Raw genomic sequence first — 20,166 nt, 5'->3', positions numbered from 1 at the left:
TGTTTTAATTTTGCTGATCTTTTGACCCACACTCCAGTCCAGTAGGTGGCAGTAAATGCAAGTCAACGAGCTGGGACTGCAGCTGTTATTTCAGCACGGCCCATAGGCACGGCCACATGTTGTTAGGTTGTTAGTGGCATTAGGTGAACATTTAACTTGAGCTGCATATCCTGCAAATCCTGAAATACGGATTTTATTTACAGTTGCAATAATATTCCCTGTGGTTGAAACACTTCTTTTATACAGTCTATGATTTCAAGTCATGTAAACTACAATGTATTTAATGACTCCTCTACAGAAAGACAAGGCAGGTAGACTAATAAATATACATGAGGCCTTATCAATTGAGGAGATATTTAGCTTTAGTGATGATGAATATTTGCAAATTGGTACACCACAAAATGATCCTCTTTTGTGGACCCTCTCCTCCTCACAACCCAGAACACACCAGACATGAAACACAGGGGTTAGCAGGTCACTTTTATGCATTGGTTTTTCTCCAGCTTCTCTTGTTTCACTTCACAATCATGCTGCTGATTGGTTATTCCAAATTTAACAATAAATAATAGCCTACAATTAAAAATTATGAGCACATAATCTAAACTCCAGCTTTTCACCACTAAACTTATGAACAAGTGTTAGACATTGCAGAAAAGCCTTAATGCGGTTTAAACCCACTTTCAGATTTGTGAAACTGCTTTTAAAACACTATATTTAGATTTGTTAAGTGTGGACTACATTAACAAGGAGACTCATTAAAACAGTGATCTGACAAATCTGTATGTCTGGTCTAATGTGATCCACAGATACAAGGACTTTAAAGAATAATCTAAAACCATACTTCATACTCCAAACAAAAACAAATACATGAAGTCTCAGTAGGTTTGTGCAGTTCTCATCATGTGCTCTATGCTCTATATGACCATGTACTGTTGTTATTGAAGTTGTTGTAGTCATTTTTCTATCATTATTCTTTTTTGTGTCTGTGTGAAGCACTTTGGATCCATGATGTTGTGTTTTAAGTGTTAAATAAATAAAGCTGAAGTTGAAGTTCTATACACATTCTTGAGTATTGAGATAACTTCCTTTAATTTAAACACTCTTGTTCAATACTGTTGATTCTGATTCACTAATATGCACCATAATTTGTGCATTATTATTACTGAGAGCCCATGATTGCAGTTGCCATTATTAACAATGTTGATTTTTTGTCACTGTGCCACTCTCTCCTCTTTATTTATAGTTTCTCCCTCCTCTTTGTCCCCAACCAGATGGCCGCCCACCTAGAGCCCGGTTCAGCCTGAGGTTTCTTCCCGTTAAAGGGGAGTTTTTGCTTGCCACTGTCACCAGGTGCTGCTCATGGGTGAATGTTGGGTCGGGTACAGTCTAGACCTGCTCTATGTGAACAGTGCCTTGAGATGCCTTTTGTTGCAATTTGACGCTATATGAGTAAAGATTGATTGATCGTCTCCTAAACTGTAATGATGGATCACTGTGATGAATTAAGACACATCAAGATGTTGACAGCTACGAGATGTCTGCTGATGAGATGGTTTCCTGCTGTCTATGGAGAGTTTTAGACAATCAAGACAAAAGGAATACATTCCTTTTAAAGCTATTAATAAAGTAGTTATTAAACTGAACATCAGTATTGCCAAGTCCTGTGAATGATAGAACTGTTTTATGTGCGTAACTGATTAATTAAATGTGGTCATCCTCAGGATTGTGCACAAAATGCCAAAATAATTTACTAATTGATAGTCCACCTTCAAGAAATAAACCACTCTTGCTTTTTATTACATGTAATTGTGTAAACAGAAGTGGTGGAAAAAATAAAAATGTAAATTTCCAAACCCAGCAGAGATCTCTCAAGTCTTTTTAGTGCCAATGCCCCACCTTTTGTTACTATTCTTCAACTGTAGCCCAACAGAAAAACCCAGAGGGAATTTGATGCTAAAACAAACTGTAAATGTGAAAACTTCACAATTGCTGAAACCTCAGATAAACGTTCTAATCTGTAAAAGAGATTTGTGCACAAGATGACTGGAAACACTGGATTTTGGCCACATCACTAACATTGAAACAGCCAGTATTAATAGTAGACCGTATTAAAGCTAGGTTTCTCAGTTAGTGTTCATATGAGCTCAACTGTTTTAGAAAAGGCATTAAAATTGAACATTGACATTTGGTCAGCTTATAAGAGATCTTGCATTGTGGATGAGACCACAAAAAAGCTAAATTTAACTCTACTTCAACCACTACATCTTATGCTGATGCATTTTATCAATAGTATAAATTTACACCATGACTGAAACTATTCTGCTGACCAGTAAAGTCATTCAGACTCATCTGCACTAACTGGGACAGAGAGCGACTACTCTTTGTGACAAAACAATATTTAAAACTGTCTAAAACAACTAAAATCATACATTTACAGGAAGATTTTCATGATACATACTGTAAATCCAGTAAAAAAAAAATTCAACCCAACCTTTAGACTACATTAAGCTGATATTTCTTATGATGTGAGGAAAGAAAACAATGCAATATTATGGTGCTGCTCTGTTGTAATACTACCAACACAGGTAACCTGACAGGAAAATGTTTATTTGTGTGAACTTTCATGATGGCAATACAATAAGAAAGAGGTAACGGCAGACTTTTGTGGGACATTTGGAGTTTATTGACGTATCAAACAGCTGTACATCTATTTGCCTTTCTTGGCCTTGATCTTCCTCAGGTAGAACTCGAGCTCCTTGCCTTCCAGGATGTAGCCGTCTGCCCTGCCGCACTGGCCGGGTCTGGAGGCGATGCAAGCTGCAGGATGAGGGAGAGAGACAGACATGATTAGAATAAGGTAGATAAAACTGTCTCAAAATGCAAACAGTGTGCAGTCTAATAATCTCAGGTAGCATCGTGTCAACTTCAGTTAAATTTGTCAAACATCGTCTCAAGTAGTGGACAAAGGATAATGTGCAACAACACTCATTCGATATGAAACACTTGTTTGAAGAGTTCACACTTCAGTTTAGAGCCAATCAAAGGGGAGGTTATTTCTCGCTTTTCTTTCTTGTTTAAGTATTTAACACTGAAATGTAAGTCATTATGGGCAGCATGTCTTTCTCAGAGTCTTCATTATCACCACTTTCATTCAGTAGCAGAACTGGACAAAGTTATCTTCATGGAAAGACATGCACCAAATCAGACAATGCAAAAAAATAACTTCCACAAAATTCCCTTATTTTATCATCTTGCCTCATTTTGCCAAGAAAAGCTAATTTAACTGTTCTTATCAGACCAAAATGTGCCTTTTCCCCAAAGACTTACTTTAAACTTCATGTACCAAATTTTTATAATCTACTACACTAAAACTCAACCTCAATTATAACTCAAAACCTGTATCTTTAAATATTGGCACTCTTGAATATTTGTTTTCATAGTGGAAAAAGGAAAGTTCCTTCAGTCTGAATTTTGGGCCTTTAAGACTCGATGTGAACACTTTGTAAGTTAGTAAAGATAAGTTTACATCTTTGCCTTTTTAGAGCCATCATATTTATAGTGAAGACTTAAGGAATTTAATGGAGATGTATTAGTGTGTGTTGTCACATGTTTGAACAATAGTGATTCTTTCAGATATGGATGTTGCTGCAAAGAAGCTACAAATGACAAAATATGGATGTTCCACAGACACACCCAGTTTCAAGGTGGAGACCCAAGATCAGTGTCACTAATTCACTATGGTCAAATATGCACAAAATCTACTGTACTGTTCCTAACTCTTCAGAATATTTTGTCATAATACAGCAGACCTTTGGGATATATGGTCAAATACATGTTTTGTGAGATCAAAGTGACCCTTGACCACCAAATTCTAATTGTGTCATCTTCAAATCCAAATGGATGTTACATTGATAACTAAGGATGGATATTGAGAACTGTCATAATCTTTTGTCTTTGAGTTTATCAATTCCTCTCATCAATGCCCAGGCATGTGGTGTTCACTGAACAGAGAAAACTGAACTCATCTATGAGGGCAGTGCAGCCTCTCGCCTGACTCTGCTACTCTACTTAAATTGAATGATCTGAAGAAAATAACTGTTGAGTAGGTTTCACCTCAACAACCCTGTAGCCAATTCAGCTCTCCACTGCTGAATATATAACGTAATAGCGGAGCACTCTGCCTTCCTTCATTCTGTTATTCTCATACAGACAGGAGACGCATGCATTTAACTTTTGCTTGTGTTTCTTTTACCTGAAGCAATGAAATCAATTAGAAAATAAGTTATTAAAGCAGTGGTAAGGTCTTTCCAAAGAGATGCCGTTAGTGATTAAACTTATTGTGAACTTTGCTATAACGCAGAACTATGACCATAGAACACTGCACATTGTTGAGACTCACCAAGCAGTTTTCCCTGTTGGAACTGCTCCTCCAGGAGGGTGCTGATCTTAGCTGTCTTTTTACGCTCATCGTACTTCTTCTGGGTCCTCTTTGATCTCTTTTTATTCAGAACCTCTTCCTCCTCAGGAGTCTACAGCAGGAGAGAGAACAAAGCTCATTAGACATCCAACACATACAGTTTAGAGCTAATACAGGGGTGGTTAAGTGTAGCTTTATTATTTTATTCTTATGTATTTAAACACTGAAATGCAAGTCAGTGTGGGCAGCATGTCTTTCTCAGAGTCATCATTATCACCACTTTCATTCAGTAGCAGAACTGGACAAAGTTATCTTCATGGAAAGACGTACACCAAAATCAGACACAACTATACTAAAAAATAAAGTATTCCCTAATTTCACCATCTTGTGCCCTCAAACCAAAATGCGAATTAGGTGCACATGGTCCTGTTTTTACCCCCATATCGCTTTGCTTTAAATTTTAGCCTTTTAAACCTGAAAGTCATCATTACAGCATCACAATATCTTATGACAGATGTTAGATGAAACATTTATAGCATACCAGTTTAGCTCCCTTCTTGCGTCCCAGAGGGGTAGCGTAGTGAGCCTCATACCACTGCCTGTAGGGAAGGCTGTCAACGAGCACGATGCAGTTCTTCACCAAGGTCTTGGTTCTGACCAGCTCGTTGTTGGAGGCGTTGTAGACCACATCAATGATCCTGGTCTTGCGTGTGCAGCCTGTGTACACAAATGCAAGCCCAATTGGTAAAAGAATTAAATAAAAACAACTAAAACCACATTAATGTAATGCATTCTTTCAAAATGTGAGTGCAGGCGACAGGTCTTTCTCAGAGTCATCATTATCACCACTTTCATTCAGTAGCAGAACTGGACAAGTTATCCTCATTGAAAGATGTGCACCACAGGAATCAAATGTGAATGAAATGAAAAGTGTTGTTTTTCCAGAGAAACTTACACTCAGAGCCCCAAGAGAAGTTACCAACATCAAGTCTCAGAGCACGGTACTTCTTGTTGCCACCGCGAACCCTCACCGTGTGGATACGACGAGGTCCAATCTACAGAAAAGGACATTTATATTAGCGCTGTGATAATCAAGGTGTCCGATTCATGTGTAAACTGTATACTGACGGCTCAAAGAAACAAACATTGGTTGTATTTAGTAGTATTAAAGCGTGTCAGAGTAACTATGACAAGTCCTAACATTGATAAGTCCAAAGCTTTGAACCAAAACGGCCCAAAAACAGACTTACCTAAGGTCATGTTTTCATCACCCACGCCACCTCACATTCAACCCAGTTTTACAGAAGGTGCTTAATAATTTTTTACCTTTGTGTTTGCAGGTGGGCGCCCGAGCTCATACTTTCTCTTCTTATGGTAGGGCTTGCGTTTACCGCCAGTCTTGCGGCGTTTATGCCAGTTGTCCCTTGAGATACCTGGAAAAATGTAAAAAGCGAGCAAAATTAGACTGATGGACACTTCACAGAATATACATAAGTGACTTTTAAATTTTGGCTTGAGCAATCAGTTCTCCAAGGTAGGTTGTCCGCATAATTAATTTGGATTCCGCTTAAAAAGCTTCATCATGTCACTCAAGCAATTAGGAGTTCCCATCATGACTTAATGCAGCCAACTACACTGAGCTTGACCTTTTAGGTACCCAAAGTAAACAAATTTAGATCTAAAAATCTATCATAAAACCAAAAGCTGCAGTTTACCACAGGTCCTAAATGTCCACTTTAACCGAGTAAAGAATAAATGTGTGCTTTCAACCCTGAGCTGAACTACAATGACCATGTGGCAATATTACAATCACAACAGTTTTTATAGACACTTAAACCCTTTTCTAAGCCAGCATGAACTTCAGCTACCCCAAATACAACTTTATACCTGAACAAGGACAGAGAAGATTTGATAATACAAGCTTTTAGAACAGTGTTAAAAGATGAATCCAGTAGCTAAAAACCTCATCCTTGGCTACAAAAATCAGCATGTAGTTGAGGTTCGAGATCAATGATATATGTTCCAATAAACTTGTCACATTTCTTCAGTGGTCAAATTACCTAATATTTCCAAATAAATTAGAAGTTTTTTTGACAATTAAAGTTTTTACAGCCAGGTTGATATTGACACCAGAAAAATCACATTTCTCTCCAGCATGAACTTAAGCTATTTAAGATTTAATGTCTGAATAGTAACAATAAATGCAGCAAGTAGTGAGTGCAGTAATCCTCATCTTACCCATCCAAAACGTGTTAACATGTGACAAGATGAAAGGCTATGCTAGCAACTTTAAGCCTTATTGGTTTCTTACGATTATTCAAGTACTCAGAATAGCTAACAAACTGTTTTACTACCTTGCTTACAGTCAAAAAGTCCACATAAATTAAGCTATGTTCACCCAAATCGCCACAAAAAAGTGTTTCCGTGCAACTAGCAGCATGACATGAACCAGCCAGGCTATTGCTAATGCTAACACTCACTCCTACAACTGTTAATACAAGAGCTTAAATAGCACAAAACTGTCTTAAAATGTTCAGCACACAACCATAAATATTCCTACTTAACAGTAAGTCTCACAAACGCCTGAATGTTTACGTTACCGAGCACATTTAGAGTACCAGCAGCTAACTATAAGGCCAACGAAGGGCAGCCATCTTGGAGCATTTCAGACACACATCAGAGAAATTTACTTGATTAAAATAAAATCAACCGGCTACAGACATGAAAGTTACAGATTAATCTATTCAGTGGACGTTTAGATTTAACATAGCAAACCATGATGGGAATATTCCTGTTTAAAAACATCAGATGGACACGGATTGTTCCTCCGACCCGAGCATGAAAACACGTACCCATTCTCAGGCGCCGGCTAGAAAGAGGAACCGCAGAGGCTCATGGGGAGGTTTGAAGCCGCGTATTCTCGCGATAATACACGACGGCAGCTGAACGATACTTTCTTCGGACGAGATTTCGCTTTTAATCCAAATGATTATTTTTATACATTATAAAGAGGGTTGGCAGGGTTATTTTGTAAATGTTATAGGTTACAGATTACTAGTTACCCTATTTAAAATGTAATAAGTGATGTTACTTTATTTTATTGTGCAATGTTTGTATGTAATAATTGTAATTGGTATTTATGTTATTTTGATATTTTTCTTTACATTGTTATTGTGTTTTATCTCATATAGGTGAGGTTTTTAGATATGCCTATAGTGGGTTTCTACCTCACCAGCACGTGTGTTTTTTGTTTGTTTTTTACTATTTTTCTCTGAATTTTATTTTACAATTGTGCAAATAAACCAATAAATCAATAAACCAATGATGATGATGATAATACTAATAATAATAATAATGAGAAGAAGAAGAATAAAAACCTATTTCATGTGATTACGTTTCTAATTTTCTAATGTATGTTCAGGTGTTTTTCATGATTACTGACTAGTTTATAAGATAGATCTTTTTTATATAACACAAGATTTATCTCTCATTTGAAAATGTATTCATTAGTGCATGTAGATTTTGTAATATAAAATAAAATGTTTTATGAAAAAAGTCAAAAGTCTGGCATGGGTTTACTTGGTACTGTGACAGCATTTAAGCCCACATCCTGATTTGCCTACAAAAAAATACATATATATATATATATTGATTTCAAGGAATTAAAATCAGCAATAGATGTATTCAGTGGCATCTTAAATATTAAAAAATAAAAGTCTGACTTCAGATGTAACCTCCTTTGTAATCATCAAGTAACTGTAATTTTAATTAAACATTTTTTCTCAGTAACTGTAACGTATTGCAGTTACATTTATTTTGTAATTAAATTACATAAAGCTGGTACATGCAACAAGTTACTGCCCAACATTGTCCATTATTGGTGGAGGAATAATTCAGACTGCTGTTCACTGATGATGGAGTTGCTCTTTTTGAATAACATACATATCTTTATCATCAGACATACTGATGAAAATGTTATAGTATTTCAAACACATATACAGTTTGACTGATCAGAAGATAACTCTAAATGCTTTATATTTTAATTTTATTGGCTAAATTTTCATTACCTATAGAGTACAGGATTCAAGGATGGATATAACAGCCACCAAGCTAACATGAGAGAGGTCAGGCTGAGAGTTGGTTTTCCCAAATGAAATTCTGTTGGCTAATTAATATTTTTACATTATTAAAATGATTTGATTGGCCTGGAAAATTAATACGAGTCTTTTTGTAAAGTCAGAAATCATATCAAATGTGCATAGCAAATTTAGGAGAAAGTCACAAATATTTTCCATTTAAAGCAGCCGTTACAACTGTCCAATACTGTATGAGGTACCATCCCATTAGAAATAGAGAAGAAAAGGAGATAAACATGTGTATACAATAATTTGGCTGGAAGTTAAACCATCATCTATTAACACCTGGAAACTAACAATGAAAGAGATTAAAGAAATGGAAAGAATCACTGAGAAACAGAGGAGAGGAATTTCAGAAACTGGAGTAAATGTGTCAAGGAAGTAGATAGAGAAGAACAGTCATACAATTTTAAAATACTTTTTCCACTTTATATTTTTATTTTATTTATGTACCATTATGTACTATTACTTCTGTCTGTCTGTCTTTATCTCTGTGGTCCTTGTTGCCTTATTTATTATCTGCCTTGTTTGGTTTTATTCTGTAAAGCACTTTGTAATATTGTTAAGAAAAGTGCCACATGAATAAAGTTTATTTATATTATTATTATTTTTACTTATTTTTTATTTCTTGTAGTCAAATTAACTTTCTAGGTAGGCTATCCTTCCTGGCACTTCAATATAAGTCTGAGGTGAAAGTCTCAGTGAATTGTGGGACCTGGGTGGGCTCACTTAACGGTGGTCTTCTGTGCTCAGGATCTTACTGTGTGCTGCCCAGATTGTGATATCTGATTATGTTCTCAGCTACGAGTGAAGCATCAGCCCTGGCAGTCAGCACAATGAGTCCACTGCAGATGGCACGGCAAATAAATACAAAAAAGAGCATGCACACAAGAACAAAACGTATTATCAGTATGCAGCTCAAGTTAAATGTCCACCTAATGCCACTAACAACATGTAGGTGTACAAAAATAATAGCTGCAGTCCCGGCTCTTGTGGTGTAGAATAGAGCTGTTTGTGCCCTGAAAGCAGCAGAGCCAATCCCTCTCCGTACCTTAGAATACACAACTGGAAGTGTTCTGTGAGCGGTGGGAGCAGCAGCTACAAGTCCTGCATGTGTCAACTGATAAAAGGTGGAAAATGCTATTTCTATCAAAACACTACTACCAGTATTTGTTGCTCGGATAATGGGGAAACCCACAAGTCCAAAAGCAGTAGCTCCCCCTATAACATAATGATTTTGCATTATGTTTCTATTAAACCATGTTCCCAACCGTTCAAAATGCATAACGTAAACGTGTATAGGTCCAGTTGGGGGCTGGTGTGTCGCAGGTATCATAAACCTCCTGGCACTCCTATGCAGTCTTGTGGAGTGTACAGGTGGGGCAATGGCAGCACTGAGAAGAGTCTGTGTTGTGGATGGTTGATGAAGGTGTGTCAAACTGGCCTCCATCTCTTGTATCGACAGAAGCACCTCCGACTCATGTTCAAGTCTGGCAGATTCTGGGGTTTTAGGAGGAGAGGGTGCTCGTGGATGAGGGTCCACTAAAGGCTGCACTGTCTTAATGACCGCCTGTGTTGTGGCTGGCTGGTGACAGTGTGTTGAACTAGCCTCCATTTCTTGTATCAGCAAAAGTGAATACGACTCATGTTCAAGTCTGGCAGGTTCTAGGTTGTTAGGAGGAGAGGGTGCTGGTGGATCTGGGACCACTAAAGACCGTACTGTCTTAGTGACTAAGTAACCAACAAGGAAACCGAGAGGAAAGAATGGCATTTCTAACAGAGGGAGTTTGTTCAAGTTAAGAATAAGTGATGCAATCTAAATTCTCTAAGGGGTTATAGATCACACAAAATGATTGGTTTCTGTCTATTGTGACTGCTTTTCAGTAATGAGTGGAGAATTAACACTTCTGTATAAATATTCTAAGCTATGATGTGTCTCTGTGACATCAATGTGATGTCATGAGATATGTCATAGAATGTGCGGAATGTGCATGGAATGGGCCTCGTGGTGATGTCATCTGTTAAAGATCTCCAAACATGTAATAATAATAATAATAGTAATACTACTACTACTACTACTACTACTACTACTACTACTAATAATAATAATAATAGTAATAATAATTGGCACTGGTGAGTCAGGAGGGAGATCTTGTATTCAATCCTAGTGTGTACACAGGGAATGAATGCAGAATAGGTGTGATGTGTTCATACTTTCACACTCTCATCAGGACCTTGCAGCGCTGTTCGGAACATATTGTGGTGTTTGGAGACTCTTGCTAGAGATCCCAATGAGAGGTGTATTACAGCAATCCAGTCTGGAGGAGACAAAGGTGTGGATCAGCTTTTCAACACACTGCTTTTTTAAATGCTTGGCTGTTATTTGGTGGCGATCTCCAAGCCTTCGGCATTAAAATTAAGACAAGCCTTTTATCCATTGAAAAAAGAGGTAACTTTCTCAGACATATAGCAAGCTCCATTCAAGTGGAGCCAACTTCTACAGCTTTGTGAAAAAAATCTTTTGTGAATGTTTGTGTGTGGCCGCAGAGACTAAATAAATAACAATAACAAGTTAATGTTAGTTTAGTTCATTTATTCGAACCAGTGGCGAAGGAAGAATTTTTTCAAAGGGTGGACTTTAATGAAGTAGGGTGGGCCACGATTAGGAGCGTAGCCAGACATTGTAAACATCCAGGGCTTAGCCCAGTGACACAGCAATGGTAGGGGGTCCGGGGACATGCTCCCCCGGAGGAAAATCTTTAAAAATAACTCTATCTAACAAACTGAGACTTAGAAATGTGAGACTAACCGTCAACAGATTCAAGTATGGACCAATATTGAAGTTTCCAAATATGAAGTCTTACCCTTTGCCTTGTTTTGGAAAAATCCAAAAAGTTTCAGTTGATTATTCCCTTACGCTTAATACTGTCTTTCTTTCTGCTGTAACCCCCCCCCCATCAGAAGTAGTTTTAATCTTTGGGTATTCTTTTTGTCTATATTTATTTTGACAGGCTAAGTGTGTTTGGAAGCAGAATGAAATAAATAAAAAGCTGTAATATATCCATCTACCTACTGCAGAGATCCCTGTCTCACCTGGAGGACACTGGAAATACTGTGAGGATCACTTTTTTTGATTTCTCCTTTCAATACAATTCAACCTACACTGCTCAGGAGGAAGCTGGAGGGAGTGGGGGTCAGTGACCAGATGGCTGCATGGACCCTTGACTACCTCACAGACAGACCCCAGTATGTGAGGTTGCAGGACTGCATGTCTGATGTGGTGGTCTGCAGCACAGGGGCCCCTCAGGGTACAGTACTCTCACCTTTCCTCTTCACCCTGTATACAGCAGACTTCTGTTACTCCACGGACAGTTGTCACCTCCAGAAGTTCTCTGATAACACTGCCATTGTGGGATGTGTGTCAGAGGGGAACGACTGTGAGCAGCTCCTTCAGTGACAGACTAATACACCCCAAGTGTAAGAAAGAGCGCTTCCGCAGGTCATTCATTCCAACTTCAGTCAGACTGTACAATGCTGCACTATAGTTGCACTTTAGGGTCCTTTATTTAGTTTTTTAAATTTTATTGTTGTATATATATGTTATAATTGCACTTTAAGCTCCTTTTTATTTAGTTTATCGTTTTTATTGTTGTATGTATGTGTGTATGTACGTGTATATATATATGTATGTATATATATGTATATGTGTGTATATGTGTGTGTATGTATGTATGTATGTGTATGTGTGTATATATATGTTATAATTGCATTTTAGGGTTGTTTTTATTTAGTTCTTAATTTTATTGTTGTATACATTTGTTTTTTCGTTTTTTTCTATATCATTATTTTTTGAGCTCCTGTAGCAATGAATTTTCCCCACTGTGGGATCAGTACATTTATCCTTATCCTTATTTTCAGATGTTTTATCGCTCAAAAATGTTATGAGTTATACCATGGCTGTTCATACGGGCATGAAAATAAATCATTATTTAAAAATGATCAACAGCTACTCTAATTAATTATTTGTGTATTTCTACTTATTACTGAATTGATATCGAAGCATTTAAATCAATATCGAATCGAATCAAAATCGAATCATGAAGTTCTTAACAATACCCAGCCGCACTGCAGACTAGACCACTGTAATGCTCTGCTTTCTCACCAGAAAGAGAGCACACATTACACCAAGTCTCTGCACTGGCTACCTGTTCGTTTTAGAATTGATTTTAAGATTCTTTTATTGGGTTATAAAGCTCTTAATGGTCTTAATCCTTCCTATTTGCATTTATCCTATGAACCCTCTAGAACCCTCTGGTCTTCTGTTAGTGGTCTTTTAATTATTCCAAATGTCTGGACAAAAACCCAGAGAGAGGCATCTTTTTATTAGGTCCTCGTATCTGGAACAGTCATCCTGAAGCCCTGAGGGCAGCAGAGAGTGTTGATACATACTTAGACCTTCCTTCTTAATTTGGCTTTCAATTGAACTGTATTTATTTATTGTCTTTTATTTATTATTCTATTGTATTGTTTCTACATTTTATGTCTGTTTTCCTACTTTACTTTTAATCTTTTACTCCTAACATTTCTGGTTTTACTCACTTATACTTTCTTTAAAATATATTTTCTGAATGTTTTATTAGCTATTTATTTTATTTTGTTTTAATGTACTTATTTATGTTTATGTATTTATTTTTCAATTTTCATCTTACCTCTGGAGTTATGATAGAATTCCTGTTTTTAATATGTTCCAATGCTGTTTGTTTGTTTTTGTTCTGCATATGTGAATCACATGAATGAAAAACCATGTATGAAAAATGCTATGAAGTTTGATTGATAGATTGATGTAGCCATATATATAATTAATTCATTATTAATTCATTCATATTATTACTTTACTTCGTTTCATAGACCACATAATAAAACGAACTTTTAAAACAGTTTTGTCATGTAGGCTATTAGGTCTATTTATTTTACATTGTCAAAAGAAAACCAAAAGTATTTATTGGTGGCTGGAGGGCAATAAAGATACTATTTCAACGCAGCGTTATCTTATATCAAAATAAAATATAAATATATATTTTATCTCATGGTGACTTTTACTTTAAAATAGTCTTGTTTCTGACACTCATCATCACATCACACAAGCTGCACAAACGTGGCGCAAAAGGATGTGACCTGTGAACCCTGGATGATGTGCGCATGCGTCGGCATTAGAAAATGTCATTGGACGGCAGAGTTGTCAATCACATATTTTGTATCGTGATTGGTTGATTTTGAAGACTCATTCACTCATAAAGTGAAATTGGTATATTATTACGTTATTGTCTTCTACAGCCCTTCTTTCAACATTTTAAAAAGTGTCTTTGATATCTATGGCTCCATAACTGCTCATTTTTGTTTCCAAAGGAGAAATAAAGGAAGACTCAAGTAAGACTCCTGTTGCTAGTTGTCCTGTCGACCTATTGCTCGTAGTGAATTTTAGGAGAAACATACGAGACCAAATAGAGACTAAAACAATGTTGAAATGAGAATCTCAGTTGTGCCCCCCACCCCCGAGCTGTAGAGCAGTAAGCTTTGAGCAGTAAAATGTTCCTCTGGGATGATATCCTTGTCCACAGACAGTCTACAGCTTCCCGAGGTCTACCTTTGTTTTTGAGGAAGAATCCAGTTCAGGCGAGGAGCGAGGAAACATCAATTAAGAAGCACCCCTGGTCAGTCTGGTCAGTTTAGCCAGTCAGTTTTACACCTATATTACTAACAGAGATTCATGGGCAAGTCTTTTTAGCATCAAATTCCCTCTTTGTGTTTCCCTGTTGAGTTGTGGTGGGAGTATAGTAACACAAAGAGGGAGTTTTGACTAATTAGAATGACACTTTCTAAGATATCTACTTGATTTGACTCAGTTGGACGACTGAAGCTTCATAACAGCTTCAGATAAACTTTTAAATACATTTAGGCACAGAAAGAGGACTGTGGATTTTGACCCATATCACTTACATTGTTATGAAGGGATCTTCTAAATACCAGTATGAATTATGGCAAGAAAAAAGAAAAACCTGTTTCATTCAGACACCTGATTGATGTTTCAAGACAGACTTGAAAAATTGTGAACTGGTCCTTTTAAATAATATATATGTAACACTTACAAGTTCCTCAAGTTTTTGTGGAGTTTAAATAGGCTAATATAGTTTGTCATATAGGAAGTACTAAGACATTATGGTGGAGTTGCACATCGTTTTAGGGATGATTACACACTTGCACCTTTCTTTTGTTATCTCTTTATCTTTTGCTTTTGGTCTTATTATTGTGCAAAATAAATAGAAATAAATTAAAAAATCATGAAAGACTGATGTCAAAAGTGCAGAACTTGAGCTCTTTTTCTCTTCTCCCTCGTCGCTACAGCTCACTTTTGTCCAGCAGATGGAGTCATTGTATCAAATTGTGTTCATCTTCAGTAACTGAGTCACACCTACAGTAACACACTGGAGCCTGAAGTACAAGACAGCTATCCAACATCATAACATATCTCACATGATCTCTCACAACGCACACAGCATTCAAAACATGTCACTCATTAATTCCTTTATAATGAAACCAACCGATGTGTGACCAATAACCACTGTCAGCCTGATAGAAACTTATTACAGTGATATTAATGTCTGCATGTGTGTTTTAACCCTTATACTTCTTAAATCAGCTCTTCATCATTTTCATAATAGCACCTCTGATGTAGCTCATTCAGAATTTACCATCATTATCATGTGTAAAATCCCAGATAAAAAATTAAATATACAAAAATATGAAGTATATTTGAAGCACATTATTGTTGGTGCTAAATATAAGCAAAATACAAGAAAAATAAACATTGCAGTTGTGTTTCACTGAACTACTCTGAGGTCTATTATTGCTCTCATAGTACTTAAGTGTACTTGAAATAAATATACTGATAAGCAAAACAACCTCAAGTGTTAGAGGACTCTCCTTCACTACACTGCAAAAACATACACTGTACAAGTAGTACATTTAAAGGCTTAGTACACAAAGATGTACTTAGCTCACTCAAGGGTAACTTCATTGTGCCTCAAAACAGTGTAATTCAATATATTCTAATTGCACTAATTATATATCATTAGTAAATTAAGTGTATTGTTAGTATGTGGACAATAGTTCACTTTATGTACAATAATCATGAGTCCACACAGAAATATAAACTGTTCACCTTTTTTAAAATCCTGGGATATCTGCATGTAAAACAGAGCCACAATGATTAATCGATTAGCTGATCAACAGAACACTTTATCACCAACTGTTTTGATAATTGATTATTAGTTTTGCATCATTTATGAAGACAAATAACAGCTTCAGCTTCTTAAATGTGAATATTTTCTGATATCTTTGTTCTTTTATGACAGGAGGACAAGGATGTTATCTTGGGTTTTGGGAAACAGTGATCAGCATTTTCTCACCAGACAACTAATCAATCAATCCAGAAAAGAATAGATTAATCGATAGTGAAAATAATTGTTAGTTACAGCTCTAATGTCAAATATATCTAAAATATCTGTCACAACTCTAAAATTGGTTGCAATATATATTTTTGCATCAATGGTTCTGTTGAATACTCCTCCTGCCATCCTCTACTCACTGATTATCCCACATGTTTTCCCTTGTTATACACAGTCTTAAAATTCACTAAACAAACTCAACACTGTCTGGAAAATAACACACACACACACACGCATGAGAAATGACGTGAAGAAATAACAGAAGCACTGCCAGAGCCTCTTCTTGGATGCACCTTGCTGCATTATTTACATTTTATTTGATCTTGATATGATGGGCAGACATCTTAAGCTGAAGACGCCAAACACTCCTCGCGGGCATCGCATAGCAAAAAAGACCAAGTGCTGTTGGTTGATCATGAGTCCAAAATGCTAATTAGTATGATTTTTCTGGATTAGAAAAAATAAACATAAGATACTAACATGTAAAAACATTTTCTATGACCAGAAATACCTCAAGAATGACAACATATTAGCTATGTACAAAAACATCAATAATATATTTATATATATATATATTTATATATTTTATCTTCTATACCCACTAAAATATACCAAAGAAGCAGCTATTGGTCAATCTGAGGAACTCGTTCGCCATTTTTTTTTTGAAAACAGTTTAAATATCCTTCAGCTGTAAATGTGAAAACTCAAAAAAAAAAAAAAAAAAAAAGAGAAAAAAAAAAAGGAAGGAAAAAAAACCCATGTAAATAAATTAAAAAAATATAACCCGGCCAAAAATCCTGTGTTTATCCTGTGTGCCATTTTGGAATACTGCAGAGTGTGAGGAGGTAAGCCACTTCAACCAGCTTCTCCAGTGGATAAGAGTTTTGTTCAAGGATGGACCGTCTTCGCCCATCCGACAAAGAGAGAGAGAAGAGAGTTCCCAAAAGTCTTTCATTATCAGTTCGTCATCTGTTTACCGCGAAGCGTACAAAGATTCAGACACAGTTCCATGACAACTGGTGTAGGCCACAGACAAAATAGAAGGGCACTTTTTTTTTTCTTCTTCCAAAAACTAAGCAACCCAGGGGGGTTAACCCTTTTATGGTAGTTAGAGGGGAGAGGGACACAGTCTGGACTCAGGAGGGGGGAAAAGTGGGTTTAGCAGCCTTCTTGTTTTGTCGAGAGTTTGTTTCACAGTTGAATCCATTATTTTCCACCCAGTCTAGCACAAACTTGGCAATATATATTTACAGTTTATGAACTACAATCATGAACGAGAGACACGTGACGTTCATCCTTAAATACAAAAAAAGTGTCTTCTGGCATCCGTGTGTGGACGTACTGTAGTGTGTGTTTGTGGCATCTGAAGAGAAAAAAATAAGGTCCTGAGATATTGAGGGGCATCTGGAGAGAGAGTGATAAAAGTGTGATCTATATAAAATGACAACAAAAAAACAAAAAAATATATTTAAATCTATAGCATCAATGTGTGTGTGTGTGAGGGATGTGTACAGTATGTTAGGAGGGACTTGACCGCGGTAGGGCCAATATTCGTCCATTGGTCTTTCCCCCGTTCATGTGTGTGAAGGGGATGTGGTGCTCCTCGTAACTGCCCCTCAGGCCCATGGAGGAGGCCTCGTCCCTGTCCAAACACTGCTCCCTCTGCGAGTAGGACGACGGGTCCAGCGGGATGCTCTCCATGTTCTCCATGTCCAGGTCAAAGTCTTCCGTCTCTGGCGGCTTGTTCTCCTCGCTGTAGAAGAAGGACATCTCCTGGAAGGATGGATGCAGGTCCTCGCGCATCATCTCGATGATCTCCTGGAAGCTGGGGCGCATCTTGGGGTTGTACTGCCAACACATCTGCATCAGGTTGTGTCTGGATGAGGATAGCAGAGAGTGTGAGATCATTTCTAACCAAGTAGGGTCAATTTGATAGATTTGGTTTATTCCATGGCAACAAAACGTTTTAGTGACTGAATGGAAAATAAAATGGTACTTGAGTTGAAAGGGAGCTGTCAATCAAGTGTTATCTGATCACGCCCCAACAATCCTGAGAAATGGTTTGAGCGGCCAAATTTTGCGTTTTTTTTTAACTAGGTTTTTTTCTATTTCTCATTATTGTAATTTTACTCTTCCTTCTATAGACTGTATGCAAGACATCTATTGAATTAATGTCTGTTACATCTCATGAAGTCTCTTTCTTTTTTGCAGTACCTTGTAGTACTCTGAAGCACGTGTGTGGTTTTGGGCTATCGTGAATAAAATGACTTGACCCAAGCAGCAGAACAGTAGATATTACCATCCAATTTATTTTTCTCATTCTTTTTGAACGGTTCTTCTCTTGTACTTACAGTCTGTCTGCGCAGTTGTCCGGCCGGTCCAAGTAACCTCCGTCCATGACAAACTTGAGGACCTGTTCGTTGGACAGACCCTGGTACGGCTGCTCGGCCAGTGTGCTGATCTCCCACAGCACGACCCCAAATGACCTGGTACACGGGTGGAAAAGACACAACAATGACACAGTGTGAATGAGGACCTGACAGAGTCATTCTGTCTGTAAACACTTGATGTGGTGAGCATAGACCGAGGGCAGAGGCAGAGGCTGCGATCTTGGTAAACAGAGCCAGATGAAAAAGATCAGATGGGAGCAGCTTAAGCTACACAAGTGTGCTCGAGTCTCATGTTTTAATATTTGTAATGTGTTTACAGTTTGTTATTCTGGTCTGTTTTATGACCTGTGTCGCTCTGTGGACATGCTCTATAAAAATGTTACCTAACAGGAAACGCTGCTGCAAGATCGGTTGTTGGTTGATAAATGTATTAAAAACAAGAGGAACACAATGAAAATACAACACGATACAAAAAACATGAAAAGAAGATTTTATTAGAAAGAAAACTGCTACTCATGAGTCTCCTGCCAAAAATTTGATTTCCAAACATTGAAGTTTATTTTCTTACTTTTTAGATAATGTGACTATCACTAACACTGTGCTGTGCTATGGGCACGCCCTCCACACCCTACTTATATTAACACAAGGTATTACTCACCAGCAGTCTGAATGTGCGGTGAAGACTCCGTCCTTCAGAGACTCAGGAGCCATCCACCTGACGGGCAGCAGGCCCTTCCCTCCTTTCCTGTAGTAGTCGGTCTCGTAGATGTCTCTGGTCATGCCAAAGTCTACGAAGAGGAGGTGATTTAATTTATAAATGAGTTAATGCCAATAAAAATTACATTGATTTTCAGTTTTCCAGTGTCACTGGCTTCTTTTATCTGCTTTTAACTTTTATCAGCTTTTAACTTTTATCAGTCTTTTTCATTACAACTGCAGCTGTTTTGTTATATTTAACTTCATGAAATGCTCCATATCAACATGTACTGTGTTTAAGATAAGCTAAATATATACAGCTCATTAGATTAGAAAGCTTTTACTGAGGTTTAGCCCAGTTTAGTTCTTGTGTCTGTTATTTATGGTCTTCATGAAACACACTGTTAAATATCTGGAATAAATATATGTGTGATACTACTAAGTCTAAACTGCGTAGATGGACAGGAGCAGTAACAGATACCTGCAGTAAATACAGCATACTGCACAGCTAGTGAAATACACAGTCCAGATTTTACTTCTTCAGTTTTATGTGGCTTATTGAACGCTTGCCCTACGAGCTTTTTCTGTTATTAATGCAAAGACTCATTATAGCAGCTCACAATTACCAAGATTTAATGGACCTCTATCTTAAAATGAGCTCCTACATGAAATATGAATTTCAAACTCAATCTACTGTCACAGAGGTGAAGCAGCATCTCGCTTTCTTGTCTGATAGTGTCTTTTTAAAATATATTACCACTAGGGGGCAGATATGTTACTTTCACCAAATCAGAGACTCTTTCGTTATGCTAAATATAAACATACCTCCTATTTTGACGGTGAGATCGTGAGCTACCATGCAGTTTCTGGCAGCCAAGTCTCTGTGGACAAACTTCTTGGCGTTAAGGTAAGCCATGCCGTCTGCGATCTCAGCGGACATTTGGATCATCTCCTTCAGTGTGGGTGGTGGGCGTCCAGGGTTGTTCTGATGGACATAAGACAGATTTTCATTTTTGTGATCT

The 20,166-nt window shown here is 37.3% G+C and overlaps 2 protein-coding genes and 4 non-coding genes across 6 annotated transcripts in view; all 6 read right to left on the bottom strand.

The window, feature by feature from the left end:
- Positions 1 to 2,660: 2,660 nt before the first annotated feature.
- On the bottom strand, positions 2,661 to 7,305 carry LOC128369275 (40S ribosomal protein S8). The gene is made up of 6 exons (XM_053330281.1): positions 7,270 to 7,305; positions 5,744 to 5,850; positions 5,373 to 5,472; positions 4,959 to 5,134; positions 4,400 to 4,529; positions 2,661 to 2,817 (listed from the first exon to the last, which is right to left on the bottom strand). Exons 1-6 carry the CDS (start codon positions 7,271 to 7,273, stop codon positions 2,708 to 2,710), a joined length of 627 nt encoding a protein of 208 aa, XP_053186256.1. The 5' UTR covers positions 7,274 to 7,305; the 3' UTR covers positions 2,661 to 2,707.
- LOC128370196 (small nucleolar RNA SNORD38) lies at positions 3,120 to 3,188 on the bottom strand. The gene has a single exon (XR_008322308.1). It is a non-coding gene; the product is annotated as a small nucleolar RNA SNORD38 (small nucleolar RNA).
- LOC128370195 (small nucleolar RNA SNORD38) lies at positions 4,672 to 4,740 on the bottom strand. The gene has a single exon (XR_008322307.1). It is a non-coding gene; the product is annotated as a small nucleolar RNA SNORD38 (small nucleolar RNA).
- LOC128370197 (small nucleolar RNA SNORD38) lies at positions 5,241 to 5,308 on the bottom strand. Its single transcript, XR_008322309.1, has one exon. It is a non-coding gene; the product is annotated as a small nucleolar RNA SNORD38 (small nucleolar RNA).
- Positions 5,587 to 5,695, bottom strand: LOC128370198 (small nucleolar RNA SNORD46). Its single transcript, XR_008322310.1, has one exon. It is a non-coding gene; the product is annotated as a small nucleolar RNA SNORD46 (small nucleolar RNA).
- Positions 7,306 to 16,338: 9,033 nt separating the features above from the next.
- The window catches only part of LOC128369270 (insulin receptor-like), a 54,324-nt gene continuing 50,496 nt past the window's right edge, over positions 16,339 to 20,166 (bottom strand). Inside the window, exons 18-21 of the mRNA XM_053330275.1 lie at positions 19,970 to 20,129; positions 19,107 to 19,236; positions 18,410 to 18,544; positions 16,339 to 17,934 (exon numbers count right to left, since the gene is read on the bottom strand). Of these exons, the coding sequence (XP_053186250.1) occupies positions 17,577 to 17,934; positions 18,410 to 18,544; positions 19,107 to 19,236; positions 19,970 to 20,129 (783 nt within the window). The 3' untranslated portion in view covers positions 16,339 to 17,576. The remainder of the gene's footprint in view (positions 17,935 to 18,409; positions 18,545 to 19,106; positions 19,237 to 19,969; positions 20,130 to 20,166) is intronic.

Source organism: Scomber japonicus, chromosome 12 (genome assembly GCF_027409825.1).
Source record: "Scomber japonicus isolate fScoJap1 chromosome 12, fScoJap1.pri, whole genome shotgun sequence".
Lineage (NCBI taxonomy): Eukaryota > Metazoa > Chordata > Actinopteri > Scombriformes > Scombridae > Scomber > Scomber japonicus.
This window is presented reverse-complemented; position numbering and strand designations above follow the sequence as displayed.

Bases quoted from the DNA above. Each gene is read 5' to 3' on its own strand.
- LOC128369275 (XM_053330281.1), bottom strand. The intron at 5,473-5,743 runs GTAAAAAATTAT...CCTTTTCTGTAG, and splicing joins GCCCACCTGCAAACACAAAG to ATTGGACCTCGTCGTATCCA. The intron at 4,530-4,958 runs GTATGCTATAAA...CTCCTGCTGTAG, and splicing joins GCAAGAAGGGAGCTAAACTG to ACTCCTGAGGAGGAAGAGGT.